The following is a 27,463-nucleotide window of genomic DNA, read 5'->3' as shown; positions in this document are numbered from 1 at the left end:
GAGAGTACGGAGATTGGAAATACGACCGTTTTTAACCGAGAAAATAACCTCATCTTCGCATGGTACAATGTGGTGGGGTTAGCCAGAGCCACCGCACGCACAGCCTTTTAGACGATGTTTGCAGAGGTAAGTTAGCGCCGGTGAAATCGACGCGTGTATCGTTACAGTAGTTTGTTTTCCAGTGATAGACATAGCTAGTTAGCTTGTAGCAGCTAGCGCCTTAGCGTTAGCCCCGCAGGTAAACACAGCCTGACAGGGAAGAGGACGGCACACAGCCGCGGCGTTTTCCGAAAGCCCGTCTGCTATAAGTGGCAGTCAGCCCGGGATTACACGGTTAACGCTAAGTTAATACGATGAGCTTAGGATATCAGCACTGTCAAAACCGTGCTGTAAATTAGCTCGACACAGGCAATGTCGGTAGTATGCGTTTAGATTATGAGTAACGTCCCTCAACAACGAATTTCTACATCACAACAAACACAGGTGAGCTGGGCGTTACCTGTTTGTACGGCTAGTGGAGCTAAAACCTAATGTTAAAGGCAAAAGAAAGTTATCTATTTAGTATCAGCAAGATTGATTAACAGCACAGTTGTGGGCTGTTGGTTATTTCACTATTTTCTCTATAGTTCGAAGGCGTTCACGTCGGTAACAAACATATTAAGCAATGATTGGTCCGACTGATACGTTGTGTTGTGGCATTTCCCTTCTCATTTAGCTTTAACTTCAGAGAAGGTCTGAGACGTTTATACACAGCTGTCCGGTGGATCTGTTTCCAGTTGCATTCAGTAGCTGCCTGTCAGTCAGAATCGCTCCCTTCCCTTGTCAGACACAAACAACTGGCCTAACACAGGCCTGTCTTGAAATATTAATAAGGTGTCTTGAGTCCATTGTAGCTGGTCAGTGGTTGGAGAGATTAGCCACGGCTTTGTAATCATTTGTGACAAGCCGTTTTCAGTGTTACTTGCGATGACATTGTAGTTTTGCTACAGTTCTCACGTGATGCACTTTTTCAATGCACACTGGGTTCCCTGACTTTATAGACTACTGGCCACGATATCTGCTGACAAGAAAACAAGACTACAGTGTCCACCTCACCTGAGCGGCAGGTGACCTACCCACGTCTGGGCACCTATCCAGCAGTTTAAGTACAGGTTTAGCCTCGGTAATGAGGCCTCAGCTGCCACTGCACTATTGTGCATGCTTTACAGGGAGTACTGATTTCTGTGTAAAGTGCAGTCAGGTGTTTCACTTCATCTTGACAGTAGCTCTTTGTAAAATGGTGCTCTCTGCTAACCTTTAGTCTGAAGTGAATGATGGACTTGTGTTGGGCTATCTTGTGATTTACATTAGCTGTGTAGTGTCAGCTTTGTTATGGATATAAGGTGTAAGGTGAGGTCAGATGGAGATGCACTTGCAACTATAACACATATGGGGGCCTTTTGGTCAACACCATTGTTGTCATCATCAACACAGATCTTGCACAAAAACACTGTTGCCTCTCAATAAGCCTACTCTCTTTCTCCTTCACCTCCTTGGGTTTGTCTCAGACTTTGACGATCATTGTGTTCCATGTAGTTATTTGCTTTCAGCTAGTGTTTGTATCTTTGTGCCATTTCATGCATATTTGCACAGAAAGTTGTAGCTTAACTGTTGCTCTTGTGTTTTGTAGTTTTGTTGCTCATTGAATTGTATGATCACATTAAGCTGTAGACAGGTTGGCAGAATTTACTCCTGCTAGTGAATGGCATACCCACATAACTTTTATATAGTTGGTTTGTTGTAGGGAGATGTTAGTGCATTGTGTATTCATCCACAGTCACACAAAGCTATCTCAGTGCTTTTCACCACTGTCTAAATCTCATTAAGGTGTCTTAATCAAAGCTTGGTGGACATTAAGGCCAGCATGCTGTCAAATCAGGCCTGCCTGTCACCTAGTACACCTCTCCCTCCTTCCCTCTGTGACTAGAGGTGGTTGCACTGTCAAACAGGCTAACACCTTTCAAGAATTAAGCCCCCTTCAGATTTGTGTCTCGTATCCAGGTATATCTACAATGAGTCTAGGTCATGCTGAGACTCAGAATGCAGTTCACATTTGGCATCAGATTTAGACTTTTGTCTCCAGTTGTGATTGGATTTTGCTTTATTTTATGTGTGTTTTTACAGCTTCTAAATTAAATCAAATCAGTAAATTAGGGGAAGCACAGGTGCTTCAGACGTCGACTGTTTCAGAGGTCAGGGTTCAATTCCCAGTTGATGCGTGTCCTGATGGTTGCGTGTTCCAGCTGGTGGGATGTTGCTGGTCTTGTGATTTGTACTAGTTGGCTGAGATCTTTGGCGAATAACAAAAACCTCCAGATACGCCCTCCTGGAGCAATATCTCACTAGGAGGTGAAAATAGGTAGCTGGGGACTCAATATGTATTAGGGGAGGCATGTGGCTGACTTCACCCTCCCCAGGGTAACAGGCTACAGCTCCAGAGAGCAGTCCATACCAAACTGGACAGAAAAATAGGGGAACAAAATAGTGCTTGGCCATACAGCTAGAGAGTAGATGGCTAACTGCCTGGTACCTCACCTTGGCTACAGACAGTGATTGTGGGTGTATGAGCCACAGTTGGGTGACAAATCAAATGAAAAAAACGTAATTTTCTTAGAAAAGTGTTGAGCGATCTCAAACTGCCAGAAAAACATCAGTTCTCCCTGGTATAGATTGAGATGAGAGATTGAGATAGAGATGAACCCCATTCTTCAAAAAGGTATTTACTAATTTTCTCTCTTGTGGTGGAAAGCATCTAACACATCAGACCAAAGCATCATTTATTCAAATTTTTTCTTTAATATGTCACCCATCCTACATCTGTTAACATGTATCCATGACCACCTTAGAAAGTCTAATACTTCCTGTGCAGTCACGCTCCTTTTTAGTGACAGCTGTCCATGTGTGATTAGATCATCCACTATGCATTATAGTGCAAAGTGTCAGCAGGGCCAAAGATTACAATGTGCTTCAGGTGCTGATCATAAAACTTTCCATGTTCACAGCCTGACATTTTTGTCCCCACCACACACCTACTGTAAATGAATGTTAGTGCTAATTGTGTACATATACTCACACATACTGCACTTGATACATTTTCAAACATGTGGAAGTTGAACTACTCTGCTGATCAAAAACCATTGGCTTTACAGTGATTACAAAAGAAGAGCAGTTTACACAAGGTGAGAAGTGCTGCGTTCATTAAGAGATTGTTGAAGAGTGGATCATTGTGGCCTTGAGTGATCGCTCTCCTGCTGTGCTTGTTACTTCACTAATGTTAATTTTGTTGAGCTAATGATAGCTAAAGGCTTGTTAGTAGGAGATTGCACAGCACAGCTTTTGAATAAGCGAGCAGCTAGATTTTCCCAGTATCTGCTTTACTGACTGTCGTTTGTCAGCGTGGGCTGTCAGTGAAGACAGCGGGCGGCTGACCACCTTCAGATGACAGAATAGGTTAGACACACTGATAAATAGGATTTCAGCCAACCTGCAGACAAGACAATTTACCACTGGCAAAATCTTCAGCAACATTTTGATGCAAGCTTGTTACTGTGTAAGTAAAAGTACCCCTCCCTCAGATTTTTCAGTAATCTGTATTTAACATTTAGAAATGTGTAACTATCACTCTTTCAATGTAAACACAAGGGTAGCCAAAAGTAAAACACAGCATTGGACCTTGATGTCACTTGCAACTGATTGACAGGTCTTTTAATGCACAGACTGAGACAGACTAACTTTCTAATGCTTAGTTTTTTCCTCAGTTTGAGTGTATATACTCCTACTGTATACTGTATAATATAGAATATATTACTATCGAGATTTCTTCTCATGGTTAATATGGTAGCTCTGTCTATTATGGTTTTTCTGGTGGATTAGACCACTCAGCCATACTTACTTTCTCTCCCTCTCAGGCAATAACTATGGAACTCCCGCAGGAGAGCTTTAATGGGCTGAGTTAACCTCTCGCCCAATGACCACACTGATCAGGGTTGCAGCTAAGCGCTTGCGGGCTTGTGCGTGGGTCCCAAAAATAGAAATATTTACCCTTGAGCAGTTTTTCCCACACGTGTATGTCTAGGTATGCAAAGTGCATTATGCGTGTAGTTGTGTGTGGATTTATTTTTATTAAAAAAAAATGGTGGTTTATGAGGTTGTACAAGATGTATTGCTCATAAATGCTAAGATTTTATTTTAAGTGGTGTTGTCCAGGCGTTGGATTAAATGTCCAGTGAAAGTAATTTTGTGTCTCTGCATACGCACACATCTCGTTTAGAGGCTGTAAGTATTGTTATGTTCATGTTTATGTGCATCTATTCAGTGTGGGTTGCGTAAGGAATTGCCTAGATGTTTAGATGTGTGTCCCCGATGGGCTTTGTTGTTAATCACTGGAACAGATGGTTCATGTTTAAAACCCTGTCTAAGCTGTAATGACTCAAGAGTGTTGGTTATCATCTCTCCTACAGAGCCAAGCCTCCACAGCCTCATCACCTCATCACAGAGCTGTACTGATAGCCTCCACATTCCCTGCTGCCACTCACTGGCACCACTGACGTCAGACCAGACTTACATTACCCATTTGAACTACATTCAAATACTTTCTCGGGAAAGATTGCATTGAGTACAAGGGACTTGGCCAGGATTTCCTTGCGCTATTCCTTTACAGATGGGAAAGTGCATTTGAACTTAGAAAAATGCATATATCCTACAAAAAAGAAACAGACTGTCCAAATAAAAGCTGTTTTTGAACCACAGGATTCACTGAAACTGATAGAGGAATTTGCCTACCTAACCTGGGTATCAGAACTTAAACTCCCCCAGCCCTTCTTTCTACAAAAATACTAGAAACACTGTATGCAATTAGTTCTGACAACCACAAAACCACCCCACATGCATGCACTGAATCAGGTTTGAATTATTTCAAAAATGACTGACGTATCTGGCAGTGTATGGTTACCAAGGTCTATGTCGTCAACTAGAGAGGTTTAGCAAGTAGCTGCTGCTACAGGTGCATCCGGACAGTTAAAAGACTTAGTTATCACACCGTTATCTTGTGTGTATATAATACAGTCACCTGTCAGCACGTAGCTTATGCCTGGTGGTAATAAATGTGTCAGTAATGGCTACAGTGGACTGCTTCTGAACACTGCCAACAGTGGTGTAACTCCCCTCTCTGTGATTACTGTGTGGGTGAAAATTAAATAGAGTAGATGTGTTTCTGAAGGTCAAGCTGTTAGTGGATGTTTGCATGAAAGTTAGTACCTAGGGTATAATTTGGTTTTCATGTAAACGGTTACAACATTGTGGCTGATTACTGCGTTATTGTTGGCTTGGAAGTTTCAGGACATTGCCATTCATTTAAGATAATCAAAGTTTGAGGCAGGGTGTAAATTGTCCTGTGAATAGTGCCTTTGTATCTCTACCACTCCTAGCTCAACTGTAATAGTAGTCATCTTCTTGTCTTCCTATAGTCCTAACTCTGCTATTAGTGACTTGGTTCCAGCCAGTTATGACATGTTAAAGAAGGGGTAGTCTAGCCAGTTTGGACACATTCTGCAGTCCGGACACGAGCGTGTACGTATGCACTCAAGACATTTGGTTATTGTCAGATTTTGGCAATAACTTTCTTAAACTCTGTAAACTCAGTAAACCTGGTTCCTTAATCACTGTAAGAGGAGAAATGTGGTTAACACAGTTACATCTCTGCTGGGTCACCTGATCTTAGCCATGTATATGTTTAACAAGGTTGGTAGATGAGTGCTATTGCATGAGAAATATTTCATACAGCAAAAACTGTGAAATCATCATTGGGCAATGAAATTAAACATTACCAGCGCTTCCTTTTATCCAAAATAATCAAATTGTAAGAATGAAATTGAAATACAGAAATCTAAACAAGCTGGTTTTGACAGTAAAGAAAAAAAATGTGTGCTCTCTTAACAAAAAAGAAAAACTCTTCGGTCTAAAACATCTTACATAACTAATACAATTACATACATCAGCCTTGGTTCAAAATATGGAAGGGTTTAGGGGAGAGAACTGATTACTGACATACATGCAAATGTGGTGTTTAGAGTAATCAGGTTATTGCAGTGGAATAACATGTAATATTTCCTGCCCTAACCTGATTTCTCACATAACCAGGTTTGTAAATGAAGTGACTCTCTGCTGCGCCCCATATATTCCAAGGCGTGCTCATAGATGCTGTTGTTCTGTTAGTGTAATGACCTATATGTTTAAAACCAGTTCTGCTGTCTTGTCTCAGCCTACAGTCTGACAGATCTTAGCCTGTCTAGTAGGCTGTGGGTTTACAGTGTATAAATAAAGTCTGGGTCAGCAGACCCCACTGACAGCCATCAGAATCAGGTTTTAATTTTCCCATTGTGCTGTGTAATCAGTGGTCCTCAGCTGGTGTGGTGATGACAGATGTCACAAGCTGATCTGCATGTTTTGAACTGGAGCCAGTCAAGTCATTTTTTTAATTGGCTGTTATCAGCTTCATGAAGTCTAATCTGTTTGTAGTCCTTTGTTTATTGTAACCAGTCATGCTCTTGGTGCACCATAGAACAGCGCAGACAATAGTGGCCACTTTGAATTTTGAATGATGCACCCCGATACCTGCCTGTGTAATGCTGTTCACCCTGCCCACTGCCATACTTTGAGCAGTTGGTATCCCAACCACTAATCTTTTTGGTGCTGATACCTGGCATCAGCAGACACTCCATGTTAAATGACGCAGAGTGGGAGTGGAAACAAGAGAAAACTTCATCAGGGCATCCTAGTCATGAGGCATGCATGTGCGCTTTGGCAGCTTTGGCAGCCTTCAGCCTCGACTGTAGATTATCATGAGATGTTTGAAAGTGATTTTGAACAAAAACTATTGTACAGAGTTTAGTGAAATGTAGTTCCTATATCTAATCAGGCATTAATACTCAGATTGATTAAGTTAGGTGCTCAGTTCTTAGTCATCTGCAGTAGCCTTATGCAACAGCCTGTGTTAAGTGGTCTTTTGAGAGCACTTTGAGACTACTTTGAGAAAGTAAAAATCCGGATTTGAATGTTGATGGAGTCACAGGTGGTACCTGTTTTACAGATTTCCAGGGGTGTAATGATTCTGAACAACAAAACTAATTTTTCATTACCATCCACAATTAACACCTGTAAATCATGAAATTATTATTCTATTTAAAGCATGCTGTATATTTTGTAAAGATTGCACATTACACTTGTGTTGTTTGTCTTCCAACTGCCTGTGTCACGTGACTATTTCAGTCCAATCCTGATCCAATGATCACGTGAGTGATCAGTGGTCATGCTATACGTTGTAATCCAGGGCTGGACCATGTTCCCGAATGCGACACACTTGGCAGCCAATCTAATGTGTGTCATCCGATTTTCCATAGCGGGCTGTGGCAGTGAGAACAATGTGTCAGTGTCCTGAGGAAGATCTGTCTGTTCCTATCTGGCTCCATCAGTGGATCTGCTTATCTTAGGAACTCTAGTATGAATATAGGGCAGCCGAAGATCATCACTGTTGATCATCACGAAGTCTGTCAGTGACTCTACTGTGACGGCTGTACAGTTAGAGTGTGAGCATGATACAGTGTGTGACTCTGTGAGAGTTGTTCACATATCACCACCATTATGCCGATAACTGCATTTTTCAAATTAACCTCATGACACTACATATATTATAGTCCTTTACTTGTTTACTAGTTTCATTTGTCCAGCCGGCACCTGCAAGGAAGGTTAAGTTTGTGGAGCATTATGTCAGAATCATCCTTCACATAACAACCCCAGCATGCAGACACACACAAACATGCACATATGTTGTAACATAACATAAACAATATTGATACAGATTCCTTAGATTTGTTTCACTGAGTGGGACAAACTATGTAATGGTTTCTAAATGAAATTACCTTAAAGCTAGTTTGGCATTTCTGCACTGCAAGTTCTTGTTACTTGTCAGGCAACAGATACACCAATACAATATATCTGCGATAAGCATAATGTATAAATAGCAAATATCAGTCTATGTAGACTATATATGTAGAATGTGTGTGTGTATATACATATGTGTGTATGCATCAGTTATTTATCTGCTTATCCTTTGCAGGGTTGCTGGGGGCTCCATTTATACACAAAAAGACAGTCCTTGTACTTTTTAGGTCAAGAATGTGAATGAATGTCCACAGAGTTGAGGACCCACGTGATTTGGGCAGGAGGTTGAGGTATTGAGCAGGAGGGCCATTCTTTATCTGGAGTGGATTCAGTCTCACATGTCACCAAGCATCCAGTCATGCTTTAGTCTACATCTCAGAGCAAATAACCTGCTTTTGATGTCATGGTTGAACATGACCTCAGAAAATGACAGGGAACAGTTAGTTAACCTATTCTATGTGATGTGAAAGCTTCAGCAGTCATGGTTGAGGTCACTTTCAGTTTAAAAACCCTCAGCCTGAATTGAACTGACCTGAGTGAGTATTAGCTCTGCTGTTTGTGCCGGTGCTACTTACACAGTGACAGTAGGTTCAGTCTGCCAGCCTGACCTTGCCTTCCTTATCTTAACAGTTATATTTTCTGGTGTGTTATCATTGCAGCGATTTCATCTGCAGCATTGGCACAATATGGGACTGAAAATAGAGCTTCTAGACTAACTTATATGGAAAACTGGGACAGAGAGCTGCCAGCTGGAAACAAGAGTTTGGTTTCCTGCACTGACAATAACAGGAAAACCATAGGATATGACTCACACGTATGCACACACACACTTCATCAGATACTCTCTAACAATACAACACACCACAGTTTGTCTTTTTAAGTAATATTTTCCTGTGCCTACATCTGAAGTGTAGAACAGTGTTTTTTCTAGACTGTGGATGACGTCATTGTACAGTACAGTTAACGCTGCTGATTTATTGCTATATTTCCTTCACAATGGAGTGAGCAGTCAAGCCCAAACAGTTTTATGCAGGGGATTTATGATGGGGCTGGGAGAAAAGATTAAGCCATTTTAGACTATACTTGACAAGTTTATTCACATTTATAACCAAAGAGTTTGAATCAAAACAAAGACGCAGGGCTGTTTCTACATGCAGTATACCATCATATGGTAAATGGTAGCAACAGTTAGCAATAGTACTAATGTAAATAAAATCTTAATTAGTGCCTTAAAATATGAATAATGTAACTTTAGTTGGTGTCAGGGCTGCAAATTAAAAGACCTGTTTGTCAGTGATAGAAGATTTAAATGTGTTGATCGGACCTTAGACAGGAAGCTTTTCTTCTGACTTAAATGATCTTCAGACTAACTTGAATATTGGCGGAGAAGTCTGTACTTGTTTAAGTATAAGTAGTAGAGCACGGAGTATTCAGCCTGTGTTTTTTTTCTGTGTGTGTTTCAGGCCAGTCTGTCCATCTGGGGATGGGGGGGTCTTGGAGTCGTGCTGTTCCTCGTCACCTTTGGACCCTTTGCCATATTCTACCTGGCTTTTTATATCTTCTGCTTCATTGGAGGGTGAGTGTCAAGACCTGTAAACCATATATCATGTCTATTTATAAGCCTGCTCTTTCACATTAACCACAGCACTTTGTACAGGAGCCTGGTAGATCAGTTCTTAACTCATCTTGTTCTCGCTTCTGTTTTCCAGGGGCTTTGCGGTCACTCTACTCTATGGAAAGATAAACTCAGAGAAACACCTGGAAAAATGCGAGCATTCTTACCTACCATCCACACAGATTGGTATACTAAAGGTAAAAACACACACCCACACATTTTGACCTCACCTACACAAACAAATTAATTAGTTGTTAATCAAGTTTCTGTTGATGAGGACAGCCCTTCCAGATATCACGCAGAGCTTTCAAGTTCTTACCGATGTGATTGCTCATATTTCACCACATCATTGTGTATTTCTCTTTCAGACATTGGATGAGATGAAGCTGGAGATCAAGCCTATAAAGATTGACAGGAGACTAACTGGCTCCAGTTTCATTGATGAACCACTACAACAGGTGTGTGTGCGTGTGGGCATATCTTTACATCACGTATTGTGGCTTCCTGTGCATTTGACACACTGTAAAGTACAAATATTATGAACTGTACAGCACAGACTGTGAAAGAAAGCCTTTTGTTTTGAAGTGCTGACTGTCTACTTCACTCAGCTATGAGAGTAACAGAGTGGAGTGGTAGCAGAGTAGTAGAATGATTGGCCAGAAAAATCAGCAGTGCACAGATGAAACTGAGACAACAGCTAAGACGAGAAGCTGACAGAGGATAACAGGATTATGACGGGCTGACACTCCAGACCTTTTGGACGCTGCCCCACTTGGGTCACTGTCTGACCCATCAGCTGGCCTATGTCAGCAACTTATGGCCTCAAGCCATAAAGTAGTCATCACTGTCAAACACTACATGACCTCCTAAAGCCTCTGTGCCTCTTGTTCACAGGAAGTTTGTTCCTTGTGTTTTGTGTGTCATCAGATTAGTCTGGACCAGGATGTCTGTTAGTTTTTTTTTTTTTTTGTTAGTTTTTTTTTTGTTTTTTGTGGCAAAACAAATGAAAATGTCATCCTCATAAACTCTAAAACACACACACACTTAACACAGGCATTTCTCTTTCTTAACAGCCTTGACAGAATGAACCTTAGTTCTGCTCGTCACGATTGACACACGCCATCTTCACACAATATTTTTTATTTTTTTTGTATTATTTCTTTGAAATAAATATCACCTCTTTCTCTCTAGACTTCAAACAAGCAGATTTCATTTCAAATTATTAAGGAACACTGAGTGACTTCTGTTTTAAAAGTGTCCAAAAGAAATTATTTTTCCTTCATAAATGTATTCTAGATTAGTTACATCATGTATGCAGATATTGCTGTATTTATGTGCACTTCTGAAATCTTAAGAGATGTACTGTCTGGAAAATGGAACTGAAAGTTTCTCTACCGTTACGCTGCCACACTACCAGTGTTGCACCATCATGTGGCTTAAGTGTAGAAAAAAAAAAAAACGTTGCATGGCTGAAATGAATCTGAGTCTGCTGGTGATTTACTCAGCTTCACACAGTTGTAAAAAGATCCTGTAAATGATGGTTAGGTTGCCTGTCACTATTGCTGACATGGAACATGAGCTTAGTGGCTTCAGTCTGGTGGACACAGTTCGTCTTTCCACCCTGCCCTGTGGTTACAACACTTGCACTAGAAAACAAGCTTTTAGCACATTGTCCTCAGTAAAGCAGCGTGGCCGGCAGAGTTAAGTGCAGACTCAGCAGTTTGACATGGTCAGATGACACTGACTGCTCTATTGTGGAGTCTCTGTTCTCCCCTCCTCCCTGGGAATGCACACTAATCATTTCAGCAGCATGTGAACCTCGAGATCTTGAACAGCTTAACGTGACATCATGCAGACCTGTGTCATGCTATCCAAAAACCTTTTTTCTTTTTTCTTACATTAAAAAAAGTACTTTCTCATTGCCAAATCCTCCCTCCCTCTGCAGCCCACACAGTAGCAGCAGATAGTGACAGTTACACTGATTCATGTGTTGGCTTGATTTAATCATACATACTCAGCTGCAATCTCTATTGTATTTAACAGACTACAGTAAAATGATTGATTAACCCAGGTTTCCTTGGATCTAGAAGCCCAGTAATCTATTCCCTGGGTGTTTGTACTAGACATTTACAATCAACAGATTTCATTTTCTTTCCAAGAAGAGTTATTAACCCATTTGGCTCTCATTTGATCATTTGATTGACTCTCAATCAGTCCAACTCCGAGGTTGTCTTAACTGAATTACATTTCTGTTGTTTACTTTCTTCCTCTCTCCTTTTCCTCCATATTTCTTTCACTCTGTAGGTGATCCAGTTTGCTCTGAGAGACTATATCCAGTACTGGTACTACACTCTGAGCGAGGATGAGTCCTTCTTATTGGAGATCAGACAGACTTTGCAGAATGCCCTCGTCCAGTTCTCCACACGGTACAATACAAGCACACAGTTACTCTAAATGACACGTGGCTTCTTAACATTTGTGCCTTGATATTTAAGCCAAATCTGTTCTGTATATCTCAACTGTTGTGTGTGTGTGGGTGTGGGTGTGGGTGTGTGGGTGTGTTGGTGTGTTGGTGTGTTGGTGTGTCAAGGTCCAAAGAGGTGGACTGGCAGCCTTACTTCACCACTCGCCTGGTGGACGACTTTGCCACCCATTTACGTGTCTTTAGAAAAGCCCAGGATCGCCTCGCCGACAGAGAGGACAAGCAAAGTACGCATACACACTCATGAGTTTTGTGATCGACTACACATTTTGATAGACTACACAATAAGATTTGTTTACAGTTGTGGTGCAGAAAAAATGGTTTCATAGAGTTTAGTGACCAAGAAGAGTTTCGTCTCAACAGGAGACATAACGGAGGAGCTGGTGGATTCGTTCTTTGAGGCCGAGGTGGAGATGGAGAGGAAGATTTGTCGAGACGTTGTGTGCACTTCACACAAAGACGAAGAAGGTAAACACACATATGAAATCTCTCTTGTTTTACATCTGACACAGTCGTGCAGAACTCTTCCCACAAATGTGCTACTGTTTGATGTTGTAGCGAGAAAAAAACTAATCATAAGCTGTGTGTGTGTGTTTCAGGTTTCCTTCGAGACTTGTGTGAGTTGCTTCTGTATCTGTTACTACCTCCTGGAGATTTCCACAACAAGAACATGAGATACTTCCTAAGGGTGAGTACATATAAGATACACAAATACAAAATCTCTCAATCTCACTGACAGTATGTCATACTGTCCTGCAAAATGCAGTCAGCCATGAGCCTTTCCTAGAGTTTTATTTTCAACAACAGGCTCCTGAATTGATCACATTAAAGTAACAGACAAATGTGACGCAATGTTTCAAGTGTTAATTTTCTATGACTGTACCTGGAAAAGCACTGTGATGTGATGTTTATTTATTTATTTATTTTTTTTAGGAGGTTCTGGCGCGTGGTGTGCTGCTTCCTCTGATCAACCAGCTGAGTGACCCAGACTACATCAACCAGTTTGTCATTTGGATGGTGAGATCTGACACACTCACACGTCCATAGCACGCACATATCAGCTAGTTTACTATCCAAGAAACAATCCAGAAATCAAATGAAATTGGACAAAAACAGCATTATGCAGTGGTATATGTTATCGAGTTTAAATGTGTGTTTGTGTTTGTGTGCGTGTAGATACGGGACTCCAGCTGTAACTATGAAGCCTTCATGAACATCCTCAAGCTCACAGACAAGCCTGCTGAGCTGGAAGCCGTCAAGGACAAGGTGCTGGAGGAGCTGCAGTACCTCCGCTCCCTGGACACCGCTGGGGATGGTAGGCACTCACTGATACACACACACACACACAGACACACACACACACACACACACACACGCGCGCGCAAGTTTTTGTCGTGTGAGGCACAAAGGACATCCAAAAAAAAAAAGTCCCAATAACTGCACTGCATTCCTCTCGTCCTCCTGATGTATTTTTGTTTCTTTGTCCTTCAGACATCAATGTGATCAAGAACCAGATTAACAGTCTTCTGTTTGTGAAGAAGGTGTGTGAGACCAGGATCCAGAGGCTGCAATCTGGCAAGGTAAGAAACTACAGCACAGCTTTTATAGTGCTTACACTGGAGGATCCAGTAAAAACATGCACTACTAAAATGAATTATAGTGTCATCAATTTTGATCGTTTCTTATTTATATTTTATGATTCATATGGTCAAACATTGTCTCCGCAAGTGTCAGCTGCATTTTCTCAAAGTCAGTTTGTTTGTGAAGTTTTATCTTTGGGAGTCGACTAAGCTGAGAAAACAGTTTTCTCTGTTCTGTGAGTACCAGACGTTTCTCATCCTGTGTCTGTGTCTGTGTTGTGTAGGAGGTGGATGCCTTGAAACTGGCAGCCAACTTTGGCAAGCTGTGTGTTATCCCACTGGATCACATCCTCGTCCACAACATAGCCCTGCAATTCTTCATGGGTAATTCTGGAAATGCATCATCACATATACCACGGATGCCAAACGTCACTGTAGTCATCCCAGGACATTAATCCTGAACATTTCTGTTAATCATCTTTATAATCCATAACTTATTCCATTCCTCCACAATTTATAACTCCAACCTGTCTTGTTAGGCACGCTCCTTTTCAGTCCCACATGACTCCGTCAGAGATTTTAATGGGTCACTCCACTTTACAGATCAGATTACGATAGACTGTGTGTGTGTGTGTGTGTGTGTGTGTGTGTGTGTGTGTGTGTGTGTTTTCTGGTTTGGAAAATGAGCACTAGCCAACAGCCTAAACATTGTGGCTGGTTCTATCCTTTTAGCATTTATGCTGCTAGGATTTTGATTTTTTTTTTTTTTTTTTTTTTGAGTAAAATAAGTTTAGATCACCAAAATTCCAAAACCAAAAGCAACTGAGGGTAAATTGACAGAGCCAAAGTTACAGTTAGTCATTCAAGTGGCACAGTAATCCAATAGATTTGTGTAATATATATTTGTGTAACAAAAAACTGCAACAACGGTGTGTGTCTGTCGGTCCAGACTTCATGCAGGCAGCGGGGGCCCAGGCAGAGCTGTTTTTCTGGCTCACTGTGGAGGGCTACAGGGTGACAGCACAGCAGCAGCTGGAGGCCATGCAGGGCTGGCAGAAAGATGGCAAGAAGCAGCCCTGTACCACCAAGGGACTGCTGAAGGCCGCTGCTCTGGGTGTCTATGAACAATACCTCTCCGACAAGGTAGGTGACATGTTAGGTCACACACACGCACACGCACACGCACACAAGTCAAAAGTCATTTCAGCCATAAAGGAGGTTAACACTTAAGCAAAAGGTTTTGGTCCCTCAGAAGTTCAGCTCTCCAGTTTCATGGAAAATTACATATAAGTGTACCTGCTTTAAACTACTCCTTCCTCCAACGTGAGTCATCTAATATTTTACGAAATTATCTACTTACGTCTGTCTGCTTTTGATTCTTTCCAACAGGCGTCTCCCAGGGTGCAAGTGGACGAGGTCTCAGTGACAACACTGGGGGAGAAGCTGCAGAAAGATGATCCCACGCCAGAGATATTTGATGAAATCCAGAGAAAGGTACATGATGTCACGTTTACTCTGTACATAAGTGAATTTTCTGAAGCATTTCATAGATTTAGTACCTTTTGTTCCGTGTTCTCTTTCGAATGATCTGCCTCACTTCCTGTGTTTTGCACCTGCTAACAATCTGTTTCACACGTTTTTTTCCACAGGTGTATGACATGATGCTACGTGATGAGCGCTACTACCCCTCCTTCAAGCAAAGCCCTCTCTACGTCCGCATGCTAGCAGAGCTGGACATGCTGAAAGAGCCGAGCTACCGGGGATCTGATGACGGCGATGGAGAATCTTTTAATGGCTCTCCCACAGGAAGCATAAACCTAGTAAGTCGGCTTCAATTCCTGTTGCAGGGCTTAGAAAAATCCACATGTGGAGACACCTCTGGCGTTGTTTTTATAATTCATCGTCCCATTGTTGTTTGTGTTACAAAACTGTAGTTTATGATAACTTTTTCCTTGTGATTTCAGTCTTTGGACGACTTGTCCAACGCCTGCCATGATGAAACTATGCACCTACATGCCTTCATCTCTGACACAGGTACAGGCACACACACAGAGTCTGAGTATTGTTTCTAGAACATTGTGTTCAAGTGTCAGTCTTAGAGTTATGAAGAAAACTTTAGGGGTTTGTGCTAGATTCTGACAGCTTGTGTATGCACGTCAGGCCTAAAAACATTTCATTTGAATTTTACTCGGTGTGGGATTTGGGTGTTGTAACTGCATATGTCGACAGTGTGTGAATGTGTCATGCATATTGGGTATCTGCGAGTCCCTACTGGCCCCTCCCTGCATGTTTTTTCTTTCAACTTTTCACCTCCTAGCTCAATTCATCTGCATGCGTCTGCTGTGTCACTTTCATCCTGTTCCAGTATGCTTTATTTTTTTCATTCCATCAGCTTCAATCTTTTTATGTTCTTCCCTTTTCCTTCCTTCCTTCCTTCCTCCTCCCTCCTTTACCTCTCCTGTCATTCTGTCACATTTTCCTCCCTTTTATCACGTTTCCACACCCTCTGCTCTGCATTCTTTCTTTTGCTCGCTCTTCTTCCCCCACACTTTGCATCTGCACATACTTTCCCTTTCTTTCTTCTGCTTTCATCCACCCCCCTCGTCCTCCATTCCCCTGTTGGATGTATTACCGCGCCGGGTAGCTGATGCTTGTCTCCCCGGCTTCTGGGGTGCTGCAGGGGTTTGCAACGACCACGGTAAGACCTACGCGCTGTACGCCATCACTGTGTTCAGACGCAACCAGGACGGCAGTGAGGACTGCTGGAAGACCTACCGCCGCTACTCGGACTTCCACGACTTTCATATGAGGATCACTGAACAGGTGTGTGTGAGTCAGGATGAAGGTGTCCCAGAAGCCAGCAACATTTCTATCCCAGAAGAAAGCTGCTATTAGTGTCAAAACATGAAGCAACAACACATGCATTTGTTTGTCTCCTTGTTTTAGTTTGAGAACCTGGCATCGATCCTCAAGCTGCCAGGAAAAAAGACGTTCAACAACATGGACAGAGATTTTTTGGAGAAGAGAAAAAAGGACCTCAATGCTTACCTCCAGGTAACACTTTTATATATCTATATATATATATATTTTCGTACATCATTTAGTAGAGTGATATATATAACTTATGTGTGTGTGTGTGTTTATGTTCCAGTTGCTGCTGAACCCAGAGATGGTGAAGGCCTGCCCAACACTGATTCCTTATGTCTATGACTTCCTAGAAAACAAGGCCTACAGCAAGGGCAAAGGAGAGTTTGCACGAAAGGTCACTTAATGTTTTTGTCAATGTTTTTAAACAAACATCAGCATTTCGTTATCTTTTATTTACTCATGGATAACTTCAAAACGTTGTGTAATGTTTAAGTTAAGCTACTCTTCTCTGTAGCGCGTGTTTAATGTGTAGCTAAATGTGTAACTCTGTACATGTAGTTGACCTTTAACACTTTATATATAGCTGTGTCCCTGAGAGCTCCATTGCAGCAGTGCAACAGTTTGGATTTACTGTCAGTAAATTAAAGCTAAAATGTTTTTTACTGTGGGCTATAATAACTATTAGGAGATTATTGGAGATGCTTTTTCTTTTGGTCACTCTGATTTACAATAACATATTTGTCCACCATCTATGCTGTAGTTCGCAGAACATGTTAAAAGTTACAGATCTCAGCTTTAAACTTTAATTCAGCAGTTATTTGGACATAGGCATAAGTGATTTTGACTCAGGACAGAGGATTATTACTGGTTCTATAAAATACATTTTCTACTTTTGTTTCATGCCCCTATCAGATAGACACATTTGTAAATCCTTTGAGGAGCTCAATGAGGAACGTGTCCAATGCAGTGAAAGCCCTGCCAGACAGTCTGGCTGAAGGGATGACTAAGGTGTCTGACAACATGGGCCGCATGTCAGAAAGACTGGGTCAGGACATTAAACAGTCCATATTGAAGGTAACACCATCAAATGCTGCAAGTGTTTTGCATCTGAATAAATGTCTTGAACCACAACCCTCCACTTTTTCTCACTGCTCTGATGTAGAAGTTCATCCAACCTCTGATCATCTGTCTTTCCTCTGCTCTCCTAGGTGCCTCCACTTCTCCCCAAGTCTGAGATCGACCCTGAACACTGTCGAGTCTCCGCCCAGCTTGATGACAATGTGAGTCAGTCAGTTGGTTTGGTTGCTCTGCATTTATTTCTTTTTAATTAAATTTCTGGTAAAATGGTAAATATGTGCCTTGTGTGTCCAGGTGGATGATAACATCCCACTGAGGGTAATGCTGCTGCTGATGGATGAAGTATTTGACCTTAAGGAGAAAAACCAGTGGCTGCGCAGGAATATTAAGAACCTGCTGCAGCAACTCATCAGAGCCACGTATGGAGACACCATCAACAGGTCAGAGATGTACAAAGATTCTGGCAAAATATTGCCACGTGCAGCAGGCTAAAATTGTTTCATCCATGTATATAACATAGTTATGGATTCTTTAATTAGTTGACTATTAATGTGCACCGATAAGAGATATATTCTACTCATTATCTCATAATCATCCCAAACATGTTAACAGTCTTGCACATTTGGTTAAGGAATGATTGTTAGTTTTTGAATGTAGATTTGAACTCAAAGTAAAGTATTCAGGAGGACTTTGATTATTTATGTTGTGGACAAAAAATCATTCATGCCAACTGATACCAGGATCTACATCCAACTTCTATGGAGTTAAGGTCTTTTGGTGATGTGAAAGGGGATGACTGGGTTTATTGAACACTGAAAAACATGAACCGTACAGTCATGTAATTTCACACGGAGCACAATCTGAAAAATCTCTACTTTGTTTCTGTAGGAAAATTGTGGATCATGTGGACTACTTGACCTCACCGGAGCAGGTGGCAGACTACGTCAAGAAGTTCAGGTAACCTCTCTGCTTTTCTTTCAAATAAATCTGATTGGTCTGAGGAGTTGGGAGTAATCCTGAGTGCTTCTGTCTCCATACAGGGATTCCTACTGGCCCAACGGTATACTGGCTGAGACACCACCCCGTCGGGACAAGAGCATCCGCATGAGGACACGAGTAGCTGCCAAGACCAGCCTGCTGGGTATCATGCCAGGTGAAAACATGCACTCACACATTTAAGCACTACCTGTTTGGTACAGCCTAATCCACTCACCCCCCAATCTTTAAGGCCTTCTCTCTTGTACAACTAAAAACAAACTGTTAGAAAACACATACAAGTTTCACATCAGTGTGCCTTGCTCAAGTCAGTTTTTGAGTGGGCTTACTGCTGCCCCTAGAGGCCAATAGGAAAAAACGCCCACTGTGACTGCTGCTTTAGGGGGCAGTAATGAGCCCATTACAGCTAGATGCACTAGAATAAGGCAAAGAGAACACAACGACAGGAAACTTACTTGAACTAATCTCAGAATTTTTTTTTCTCTCTAATGCTTGTAATTTTACAAGAAGAAAGACACCAAGGGTGATGGCTGACTTCTTCATTTCATATAAACACAAAAGCATCTGGGACTGTCAAACAGATTTCAGCCTCTGTGTTAACAGGGATCTACGGGCATGTAGCTGACTTCATATCATCTGTCCTTTTACATCTTTCATTTTGTAAAAGTTTTGCTTGTGTGGCTGCTTCACTTTCTTTTACCTTGAGTTTCATATCTCTGTTATCTAACTAAACTGTTCCATGCTTCACTCTTCTCTAAGTGCTCCTCCAGTGGCTCTGGTGTGAGCTTGGGGCAAAAATGAACCCACAAGGAAAAGGTTCTTCTTTTTCATCACTGACTACTCCACTTTATTTCTCTTCCTTCCCCAGATGAGCTGAAGCACATCATTGGAGCGGACACCACGAGAAAGGGCATCCTGCGTGTCTTTGACATGTTTCAGTACCAGCCCATGAATCGTCGGCTAGTCTACGTTTTCCTGGAGGGGTTCCTGGAGACAATGTTCCCCCAGTACAAATTCCCTGAGCTCTTTGTCAAGCTGCACTCCCGCTCGCCGCGCATCCACAGATACAGCCAGAAACTCAAATCCTCCTCTCTTAAGAGGTGACAGGAAAGGACAGAGGCAACGGGACCGACCAGACACACACAGACTTGAGAGCTAAGAGTGAGAGCGGGGGACTTGACGTGAATGTGATGGTATGTGTGTGTGATTTCTGCCATTTCTTCCACCTCCCTCACACACTCTTTTTGATGAAAACACTCCAATTATCCAGCTGATTACTTCTGTCAAAACAGAACTGAAGGATAAACAACACACACTCTGCCCTCCTCTCGCTCTGCGAGACACACATGCGCAAACACAAGTCCTGTAATTTGCACCAAGACTGAACATGGCAGTCTTTTACTTTCTACATTTTCCCCTCCTTTTTGGACTTTTTAGTTGTGTTTAGCTTTATCCTGGGCCAGTCAATGCTGCTTTCATGTGGTCCAGAGAACAGACCACAGATACTGTATTGTTTTTAAACTGCAGGAGTAGATAGCATAGACCCACACCTTGCCTTACCTTCCCGCTTCTGTCTTTTAGCCAGCTCAGTGTGCCATCTCTGAACTGGCCCCTCAGCTGTTGTCAAAATTACCCTCATGCTGTAGACATTTGATCTGCAAAAGCTGCACACCTGTAAACATGCAACAATATTTTGTTTTCATAGCAACCAAATATGTCAATAGCACTGGGTTAAAGAGGCGCTGTTTTTAAAATGTGACTGAACAAATATGGGTCGAAAGGATGATTTTTATTTTTATTGTCAGCAGTTTTTCCAGCCACAATGCTTCTCTTGAAACATGATTTTTTTTCACTTTTTGCTTTAAAGTGTTACATCATCTATGCCGCCCATGATCCTCAAAGAATAGGCCACATCCCCTTTAATGCTACTGTCATAACCTGTGATGACCAAAGCTCATGCTGTTCATACGCACGCGTGTGTGTACTGGTTTGATGTTGGGATTCCTCTGAACATTACTGTGCTTCGTGTTGATAATCATGTGAAGAAAGAGAATGCAGTGTTGACCTTTACTGACCTAAAAGGTGAGGCTGTGAGGACACACTGAAGTGTGTTGCAGTTGTGGGAAGCTCAGCTCTGGCTGTCCAAGCGCACTATCAAAGAATGTACTCTCTGGTCTAGTCTGTATTTGGCTTGTGTAGAATTTTTGTGTGAATTGGTCTGTGTGCGGGTGTGCGTGCGTGTGCGTGTATGCGTGTGTGTGTGTGTGTTTAGCACAAAGAAGCAACCCTCTTCAGTCAGAAACTGTGCCAGTGTGAGCTAGTGAACCAGCCTTAAAACTACATACAGTATATACTGACCAAGAGACGCACGCTAGAGGTAGCTCTCCTTCACACGACTGAACATTACAAGGAAATCAAGATAGAGATATGGAGATATATCCCTAATCACTTTTATTCAGAGAAAATTGTCTTTAATTTTGTGCAATATTTTTTTTCTTTAATGCATGTGCATTTTGAATCATTGTATACTGAAAAAAATAATTCATATTGTTTTAATAGTAGAGAACACAAAAGAAGTTTCCCCAGAAATGTCTTCTTATCCCAACAACTTAACATTCCGTTGTTGTAAAAGTACAATGTTTATTTTACAGACTTGTTTTATAAGTCTGAGTTGTTTTTTTTGTTTGTTTGTTTTGTTTTGGGTGTGTGGGGGGTATTGTCCACTTATCCCTCACCCACTCATGCAGAATCTGTGTTTTGGGTATCGACTGGGCAGTGTTGGGGGGGGGTTTTGTGTCACAGCCCGATTATTAGCTCATTGGGCTATAGCTAGCTCAGAGGCGGCCTCAAACAACTGCTTCTTTTTAACTCATAAGTGGCGTTTTATGCATTCAAGCTTGTTTTGTTGCGTGAACAGATCGTTGTTGTTATGAACTGACAGCTGGAGGGACCGCCCCCCACCCTCTCTTCCTGTCCAATAGACTCACAGGAGAGCTGCGTCCTATGACCAATGGAATCACTGCTAATGAGCACTTACCGTAGCAACTGTGGGAGGGCCTCTCCCATTGGCTGGACGGAGCCCCATTCTGCTGCAGTCATTGGATGGAACTCCTTCGTCTGCTGTGATTTGCTTACACTGAGCAGCCGTGGTGGACTCTGATTGGCTGAGTAGGAGGACATGGACTTGAGCCTCTCTTTCTGGGAGGTGAATATTTTGTCCCCATGGTGGAGGAGATGTCACCTTTAACTTTCTGCACACCTCTCCATACAGGAAGGCTTGTCGTTTTTTAACCCCAGTATATATGAATCTATGATAATGAAAATTGTGCATATCTGTGTACAGTATGTGTTAATAGTGTGCCTAAATGTACTGTCAACTCTATTTTCATATTTTTCTTTAACCTAAAAAAAAAAAAATCAGAATGTCATGATCATTTTACGCGACTGAAAATGACTTTAGGGTGTTTTTTTGCATCATGCTTATCAAACTCTTCCTTATGAGCAATTGTGCTCAGATCAGTATAACACTAATAAAAGGTAACTCAGACTAACTGATCACAGTGTGTATGGTGTTTTCAGTGTATTCTTTTGTTCATAAAGTGACTAAAATGGCTGAAGTTTAAAAACATAAAAAGTGGTTCATGGTGCCCACATATTAGACAGACCTTTCACTGTTATAAAAAGATTATGTGCTTCCTGCTACATTATCTACAGTGACACACTTTCTCTTGTTTATCCTCTGTATTAATAGCACAGATACATCCTCCAAGCACAGAGCCAAAACAACAGAAAACATGTCAGTCTATGTCTTTTGCCTTCCACTACAATGGCTTACTTATGTTTGATGACCTTGTGGACTGATGAATTTTAAGTTAATCAACATCTAAAATACATTTGTTAAAAAACATAAAAGCACCAACTATACCAGACCAGTTAATGATTTGTGTCATTTATCTTAAAACTTATTTTCCCATAAATGATAGATCTCTATTTGTGAAGAGCCAGTCAACAATATTCATAAAAACAAATGTGTGGCGGCTCCAAAACAAAATGGTGTGTTTTTAAAGCCAGTTATTTAATTTCCCCGCATTCTTGAGACATTATAGATCAAAGCACTTCATGAGATGGAATTCATTAAAGTTGTATTATTTTTTATGCTTGTAACCTTAAACAGCTTTTAAAGAGCTGTGTCCTCTTATGAATAAGGTCAGCTCTTAATTTAGAGTACATTCTCTTACTTTAATGTTGTAGATCTTCACTTTCACTTTTATTTTCTTACAAAACTGACAGAACTCATTTCATTCAGCCCTGAGTCATTGATCAGCAGACTGGTAGTGCAAACTAACTGGCATGGACTGAAATTGTTTCATTAAAATCTTCAGAAATCATTTTAATGTTTATGTTGTTTAAGTAACCACACTAAACCATTAATAGGCTGTGCACCTTATCTTTCAACATAAACATACTGCAAGAAATCATCAGTTGTGTTTTGTGCTGACAATGTTCACATAGGAACCATCTGCTGTATGAGCTTTTTTACACCGACATGTTGAGTAGGAAAAGCACAGGTTAATTAATTATTACTGGATTCACTTAGTTATTAGGGTGGCAGGGCTCTGACACTTGAGTATGCTTCCTCACTCATTATTGTAATGTTGGTATTATTGTATTCATGATAAATCATTACTAGTAGAAAGTTGACATGCATAACTTCGTTATATGCACAGCATTCCAATGATGACAAAGATTTAAAATAGCATTTTGGCCAAATATATGATCACTTTCCGTTTTAATTTAAGCACTCATTAACTTCCAATGCTGCAGGATTCTCATCCACACAATGCCAACATAAATCCCTTCTCATGCTTGACCATGAGACTAACACACTTTCCTGCAGGTCCTGGAGAGCAGCGTCTTTGAGTTGGTTTCATTATCCTCACATTAGTCCTGTCAGTCCATGTCTGAGCTATTTAAACACATTCATTTCTGCATTCTGTTTGTGAACAGTCCTCACGTCACAGTCTTCTTCTGTGCTTTTCCTACCGGGTCAGCGATGACTATGATTCCCCACGCAGCCAAACCTGAGAGTTAAACACAGGTGTATTACTTCTTTGAAATGATGACCACAATTAATGTTGCACCTAAACAGTCCGGAGTATTATATGACTCACTTGCAGCGAATGTAATCTGTGCCACTGTGCCCATGGAGGTAGGTCCGCCTCGTCTCATCACTTTCCGGGCTGCCATAAACACATAAGCTCCAGACAGGATCAAACCACCGCCGGAGATGAGTCGACAGCTCCAGCAGCCCTTAAACATCTGGCTGGGTTTAGACACGGGGCCATCTGCTCCTCCTGTTGGTGCCTGTGGTACTGTTGACATTGTACTGGAGGGTGGGTGCTAATGCCAATGCTAATGCTAATACGCACCCTGGTTAAAGACAAACTCACAGACAAACACGATAAAACGTCCTTCCTGCTATTTGGTATTTGCCTTCAAATGTTCAAACAATTCGTCCAAATAAAAGGAAAAAAATACTATCAACGTTTAATACAGGTCCCACTCACGTTGGTTCTGAGAAAAGGTCAACTTTATAAAGTGGTTCCGAGTTAAGCACCTAGTGTTTCCTGTCGAGTATTTTCAAAATAAAAGTTTTATTTAACTTTACTTGCCAGTTAGCACAGTAGAACTGTGAAAGAGCTCCTAGCAGTCCAGTCAAATGCATAAGGTACAACATGGAGTTGATGCACAAGCTACGAAAATGTGGATCAACATTTATACATTAAACACTATTTCGCAACGGGAGCTTCTTATCGTCGTTACACCAGAAAGTTACTCAGCTGAGTCAGCTCGGTTTACCTGGACTTCTGATCTCTTACAACAGGCTCTGTGGTGTAACTAGTCGGTCACACCATTCATGTCTCTCAGGGAAGAAACAATGCTTTTGATAGTTGCCGTTTGTCTCTGTTTTTCTTTACCGTCGGTCGTTGGTCAAACTGAGCCTGTTGCGGACTCCTCCTACGTTGCTGCTGTTTATGAGCACCATTTAATCCTGAACCCGGAGCCTCATGTCCCCCTGTCACGCCCCGCTGCCCTGCAACATATGCAGAAAAACTTGGATATCTACGAGGAGCAGGCTGCCCGGGCTGCCCAAAAGGTAAAGACAGTTTAGAGAGTTTTAAAAAATGTATCTTTGAAGCAAAAGAAACAATATCGCTCATTACTTGCTTTCAAAAATAAGTTATGTAAATCTCCTTCTGTCAGATATGTAATCCCAAAAGTAAAGCACCAGGACTAAATTGTCTTCAAAATCACGTACCTCACAAAGATAATTCAAACTCCTTACAGGATTAGAGGCTCTATTTCACAATTTCTATATCATGTTTTTTGAGCAGTCAAACAGTGTTCCTTTTTTGTAAATTTTTTAACTCAAACTGTACTGGTCATTGGACCCATGCATAGAAATCCCAGGCCATCTCAAAATGCAGAATATTAACATATGCATAATTTGAGCTACATTTAACAGTGAGTTTCTGTTATTATTTTTGCAAACCAGTTAATTCCATTGTAAACATAGGTATTCGTCTTTTTATATGACCAGATAACAAGTGGATGTAATTATACAAAAGGGATTCATTGGGACAGTTTGATGAAACGTGTCACCTTTCTCATCTTGATGCTCTGCCTTCATCTTCCCTCGGTCAGGGTGCCCAGATCCTGGTGTTTCCAGAGGATGGTCTTCAAGGTTTCAACTTCAGCCGATCGTCCATCTCTGGCTACCTCGAAACTATTCCTGACCCCCAGCAGGAGAGCTGGAATCCCTGCACAGAGCCAGGAAGATACAACAACACTGAGGTATACAATCTTGCACTTGTTTGATTTTTGAGTTTAAATAAAGAGATAATTTAGATTTGATGTTGTTACTGAGCAGGCAATCTGACATGATACACTGTTTTGGTGAGGACTGCCTTGACATGGAGATACCACTAGGCTGCCCAGAGCTTTCACTCTTCACTTGAGTGTGGTTGTTTCATAGGTTCTTCAGAGGTTGAGCTGTATGGCACGTCGTTACAACCTCTACCTGGTGGCCAACATGGGTGACTTGCAGCCCTGCCCCCTTAAGACCAGCCCTTCCTCCACCTGTCCCTCTGATGGACGCTGGCAGTTCAACACCAATGTGGCTTTCAGGTGCAGTGTAACCTTAAAATAGAAGTAGTTCAGCTGTAGTCCAGCAAGTACACAAATACACAGTTTCCTAGTATGTGAAGTGTTCACAGTATCTTCTTCCATACAGGTCTGATGGCCAGCTGGTGGCGCGCTTCCATAAATATAACCTGTACTTTGAGGAGGCCTTTGATACACCACCACAACCTGAGATCGTAACATTTGATACACCTTTTGCCGGAAGGTTTGGCCTCCTCACCTGCTTTGATATCCTGTTCTATCAGCCCACAGTTGCCCTGGTGGAGAGGGTAGGAAAAAAAATATACACAGATAGCAACAAGAATATGTATTCAGCTGTAATTTGCAGTGTCTTTATCTCCTCTTATCCTCAGCCTCTTTTTTTGCACCTCTTTTAGGGCGTGCGTCAGCTGATCTTCCCAACAGCATGGATGAACCAGCTCCCCCTGCTGGATACGATTCAGTTCCAGCGGGCGTTAAGCCTGGGTGCTAACATCACCCTACTAGCAGCCAACATTCGCAACGACCAACTGATCATGACAGGAAGTGGTATCTACACCCCCTTTTCTGCCACCTATCACCACGCACAGAAAGGAGATCCAGAGGAGGGCAGGCTGCTGGTGGCCAGGGTGCCAGTCTTGGAGCCACTGTGGGTGGGGCAGAGTGTGGCCACAGAGGAGGGGGTAGTAAGGGCCGAGTCCAATACAGACTCTGGATACTGTCACCAAGAGAGCTGTTTTGATTCTTCTCATCCTGAAACTGCTTCTGCAGTCTCTCCCTCCTCCGTCACCTTCGTTTCATCCATGATGTATGACTCATTTTCATTTGTGTTGATAAACGGGACAGAGGGCAAACTTAATGTGTGTGATGGCACTTTCTGCTGTCACCTGCAGTACCAGCAGTTACCACAGGGTGGTAGTAAAGAGCTCTATGCATTGGGAGCATTTGCTGGAACTCACACTGTGAATGGACGCTATGCCCTGCAGGTATGAATGAGGAGAACTTTGAATATTTAAAACTGGTAAACATGACATACGTCACATTTATCCCATCTCTGTCTACAGGTGTGTGCATTTGTCCGCTGTGCGGGGTCGGAGGCCAGTTCGTGTGGACAGGAAGTGGAAGAAGCTGAGACTAAAATGGACTTCCTGTTGGAGGGGAAGTTTGGGACCAGATATGTGTATCCATCAGTTTTGGCGAGCCAACTGGTCCTGGAGCAGCCAGAGCATCTGGAGAAGACTGCAGATGGCAGAGTGACCATGAAACATTCAAACATGACTGGTGGCCTGGTCACTGCCGTTCTGTACGGACGAATGTACCACCTGGATAATGAATGACCTAGACCTGGACCTGGACAATGAAAGCTGCAATGATTACTTAATTAATTGATTAGTTGATTTACATCAATTTAAGGGGCAACCATTTTAGTGAATAGTTGCTTCTCCAATGCAAGGATTCAATGCTTTTCTTTAACAGACATGACTGTAAACTGAATATCTTTTAGTTTTACACTGTTGGTGGGATATGTGGGAATGTCAGCTTGAGCTGTGAAATTATGGGGTGTATTTTCCACAATTTTCTGTCTTTTTAAAGACAAAACAATCGATTTAAAAAAAAAAAAAGAAAAAGAAAAAAAAAAAGGGCAATTTATTTATAATGAAAACAATTGTTAGTTGCAGGAAGAAA

The 27,463-nt window shown here is 41.8% G+C and overlaps 2 protein-coding genes across 4 annotated transcripts; both read left to right on the top strand.

Annotated features, from left to right (window-relative positions):
• Positions 1 to 23,601, top strand: snx13 (sorting nexin 13). 2 transcript variants are annotated; one of them, XM_022747084.1, is made up of 25 exons: positions 1 to 126; positions 9,441 to 9,553; positions 9,687 to 9,789; positions 9,961 to 10,050; positions 11,897 to 12,018; positions 12,183 to 12,301; positions 12,438 to 12,542; positions 12,674 to 12,762; positions 13,008 to 13,091; positions 13,251 to 13,389; positions 13,566 to 13,654; positions 13,939 to 14,038; positions 14,604 to 14,797; positions 15,044 to 15,148; positions 15,304 to 15,474; positions 15,619 to 15,688; positions 16,335 to 16,477; positions 16,601 to 16,708; positions 16,806 to 16,916; positions 17,435 to 17,596; positions 17,731 to 17,802; positions 17,894 to 18,039; positions 18,488 to 18,556; positions 18,640 to 18,752; positions 19,464 to 23,601. In XM_022747084.1, exons 1-25 carry the CDS (start codon positions 115 to 117, stop codon positions 19,697 to 19,699), a joined length of 2,865 nt encoding a protein of 954 aa, XP_022602805.1. In that variant the 5' UTR covers positions 1 to 114; the 3' UTR covers positions 19,700 to 23,601. The 2 variants fall into 2 exon arrangements, with proteins under 2 accessions (XP_022602805.1, XP_022602804.1); XM_022747083.1 differs by having other exon boundaries at positions 16,299 to 16,477.
• A 689-nt stretch (positions 23,602 to 24,290) lies between these two features.
• On the top strand, positions 24,291 to 27,399 carry LOC111223068 (biotinidase-like). 2 transcript variants are annotated; one of them, XM_022747082.1, is made up of 7 exons: positions 24,291 to 24,752; positions 25,301 to 25,450; positions 25,632 to 25,783; positions 25,890 to 26,067; positions 26,176 to 26,585; positions 26,671 to 26,763; positions 26,842 to 26,933. In XM_022747082.1, exons 1-6 carry the CDS (start codon positions 24,513 to 24,515, stop codon positions 26,741 to 26,743), a joined length of 1,203 nt encoding a protein of 400 aa, XP_022602803.1. In that variant the 5' UTR covers positions 24,291 to 24,512; the 3' UTR covers positions 26,744 to 26,763; positions 26,842 to 26,933. The 2 variants fall into 2 exon arrangements, with proteins under 2 accessions (XP_022602803.1, XP_022602802.1); XM_022747081.1 differs by having other exon boundaries at positions 26,176 to 26,763; positions 26,842 to 27,399.
• The last annotated feature ends 64 nt before the right edge of the window (positions 27,400 to 27,463 follow it).

The sequence above is a fragment of the Seriola dumerili genome, unplaced genomic scaffold (genome assembly GCF_002260705.1).
Source record: "Seriola dumerili isolate Sdu_G_001 unplaced genomic scaffold, Sdu_1.0 BDQW01000110.1, whole genome shotgun sequence".
In the NCBI taxonomy this organism is placed as follows: Eukaryota; Metazoa; Chordata; class Actinopteri; order Carangiformes; family Carangidae; genus Seriola; species Seriola dumerili.
Note: the sequence above shows the minus strand (reverse complement) of the source record. Positions and strands in the feature narration are given on the sequence as shown.

Excerpts from the sequence above, each read along its gene's own strand:
- snx13 (XM_022747083.1), top strand. Across the intron at positions 15,689-16,298 it reads TGCCTTCATCTCTGACACAG|CTGATGCTTGTCTCCCCGGC; the intron begins GTACAGGCACAC and ends CGCGCCGGGTAG. Across the intron at positions 17,803-17,893 it reads CCGCCCAGCTTGATGACAAT|GTGGATGATAACATCCCACT; the intron begins GTGAGTCAGTCA and ends TTGTGTGTCCAG.
- LOC111223068 (XM_022747081.1), top strand. The coding sequence starts at position 24,513 with ATGTCTCTCAGGGAAGAAACAATGCTTTTGATAGTTGCCGTTTGTCTC. Across the intron at positions 25,784-25,889 it reads AACACCAATGTGGCTTTCAG|GTCTGATGGCCAGCTGGTGG; the intron begins GTGCAGTGTAAC and ends TCTTCCATACAG. Across the intron at positions 26,764-26,841 it reads ATGGACGCTATGCCCTGCAG|GTGTGTGCATTTGTCCGCTG; the intron begins GTATGAATGAGG and ends CTCTGTCTACAG.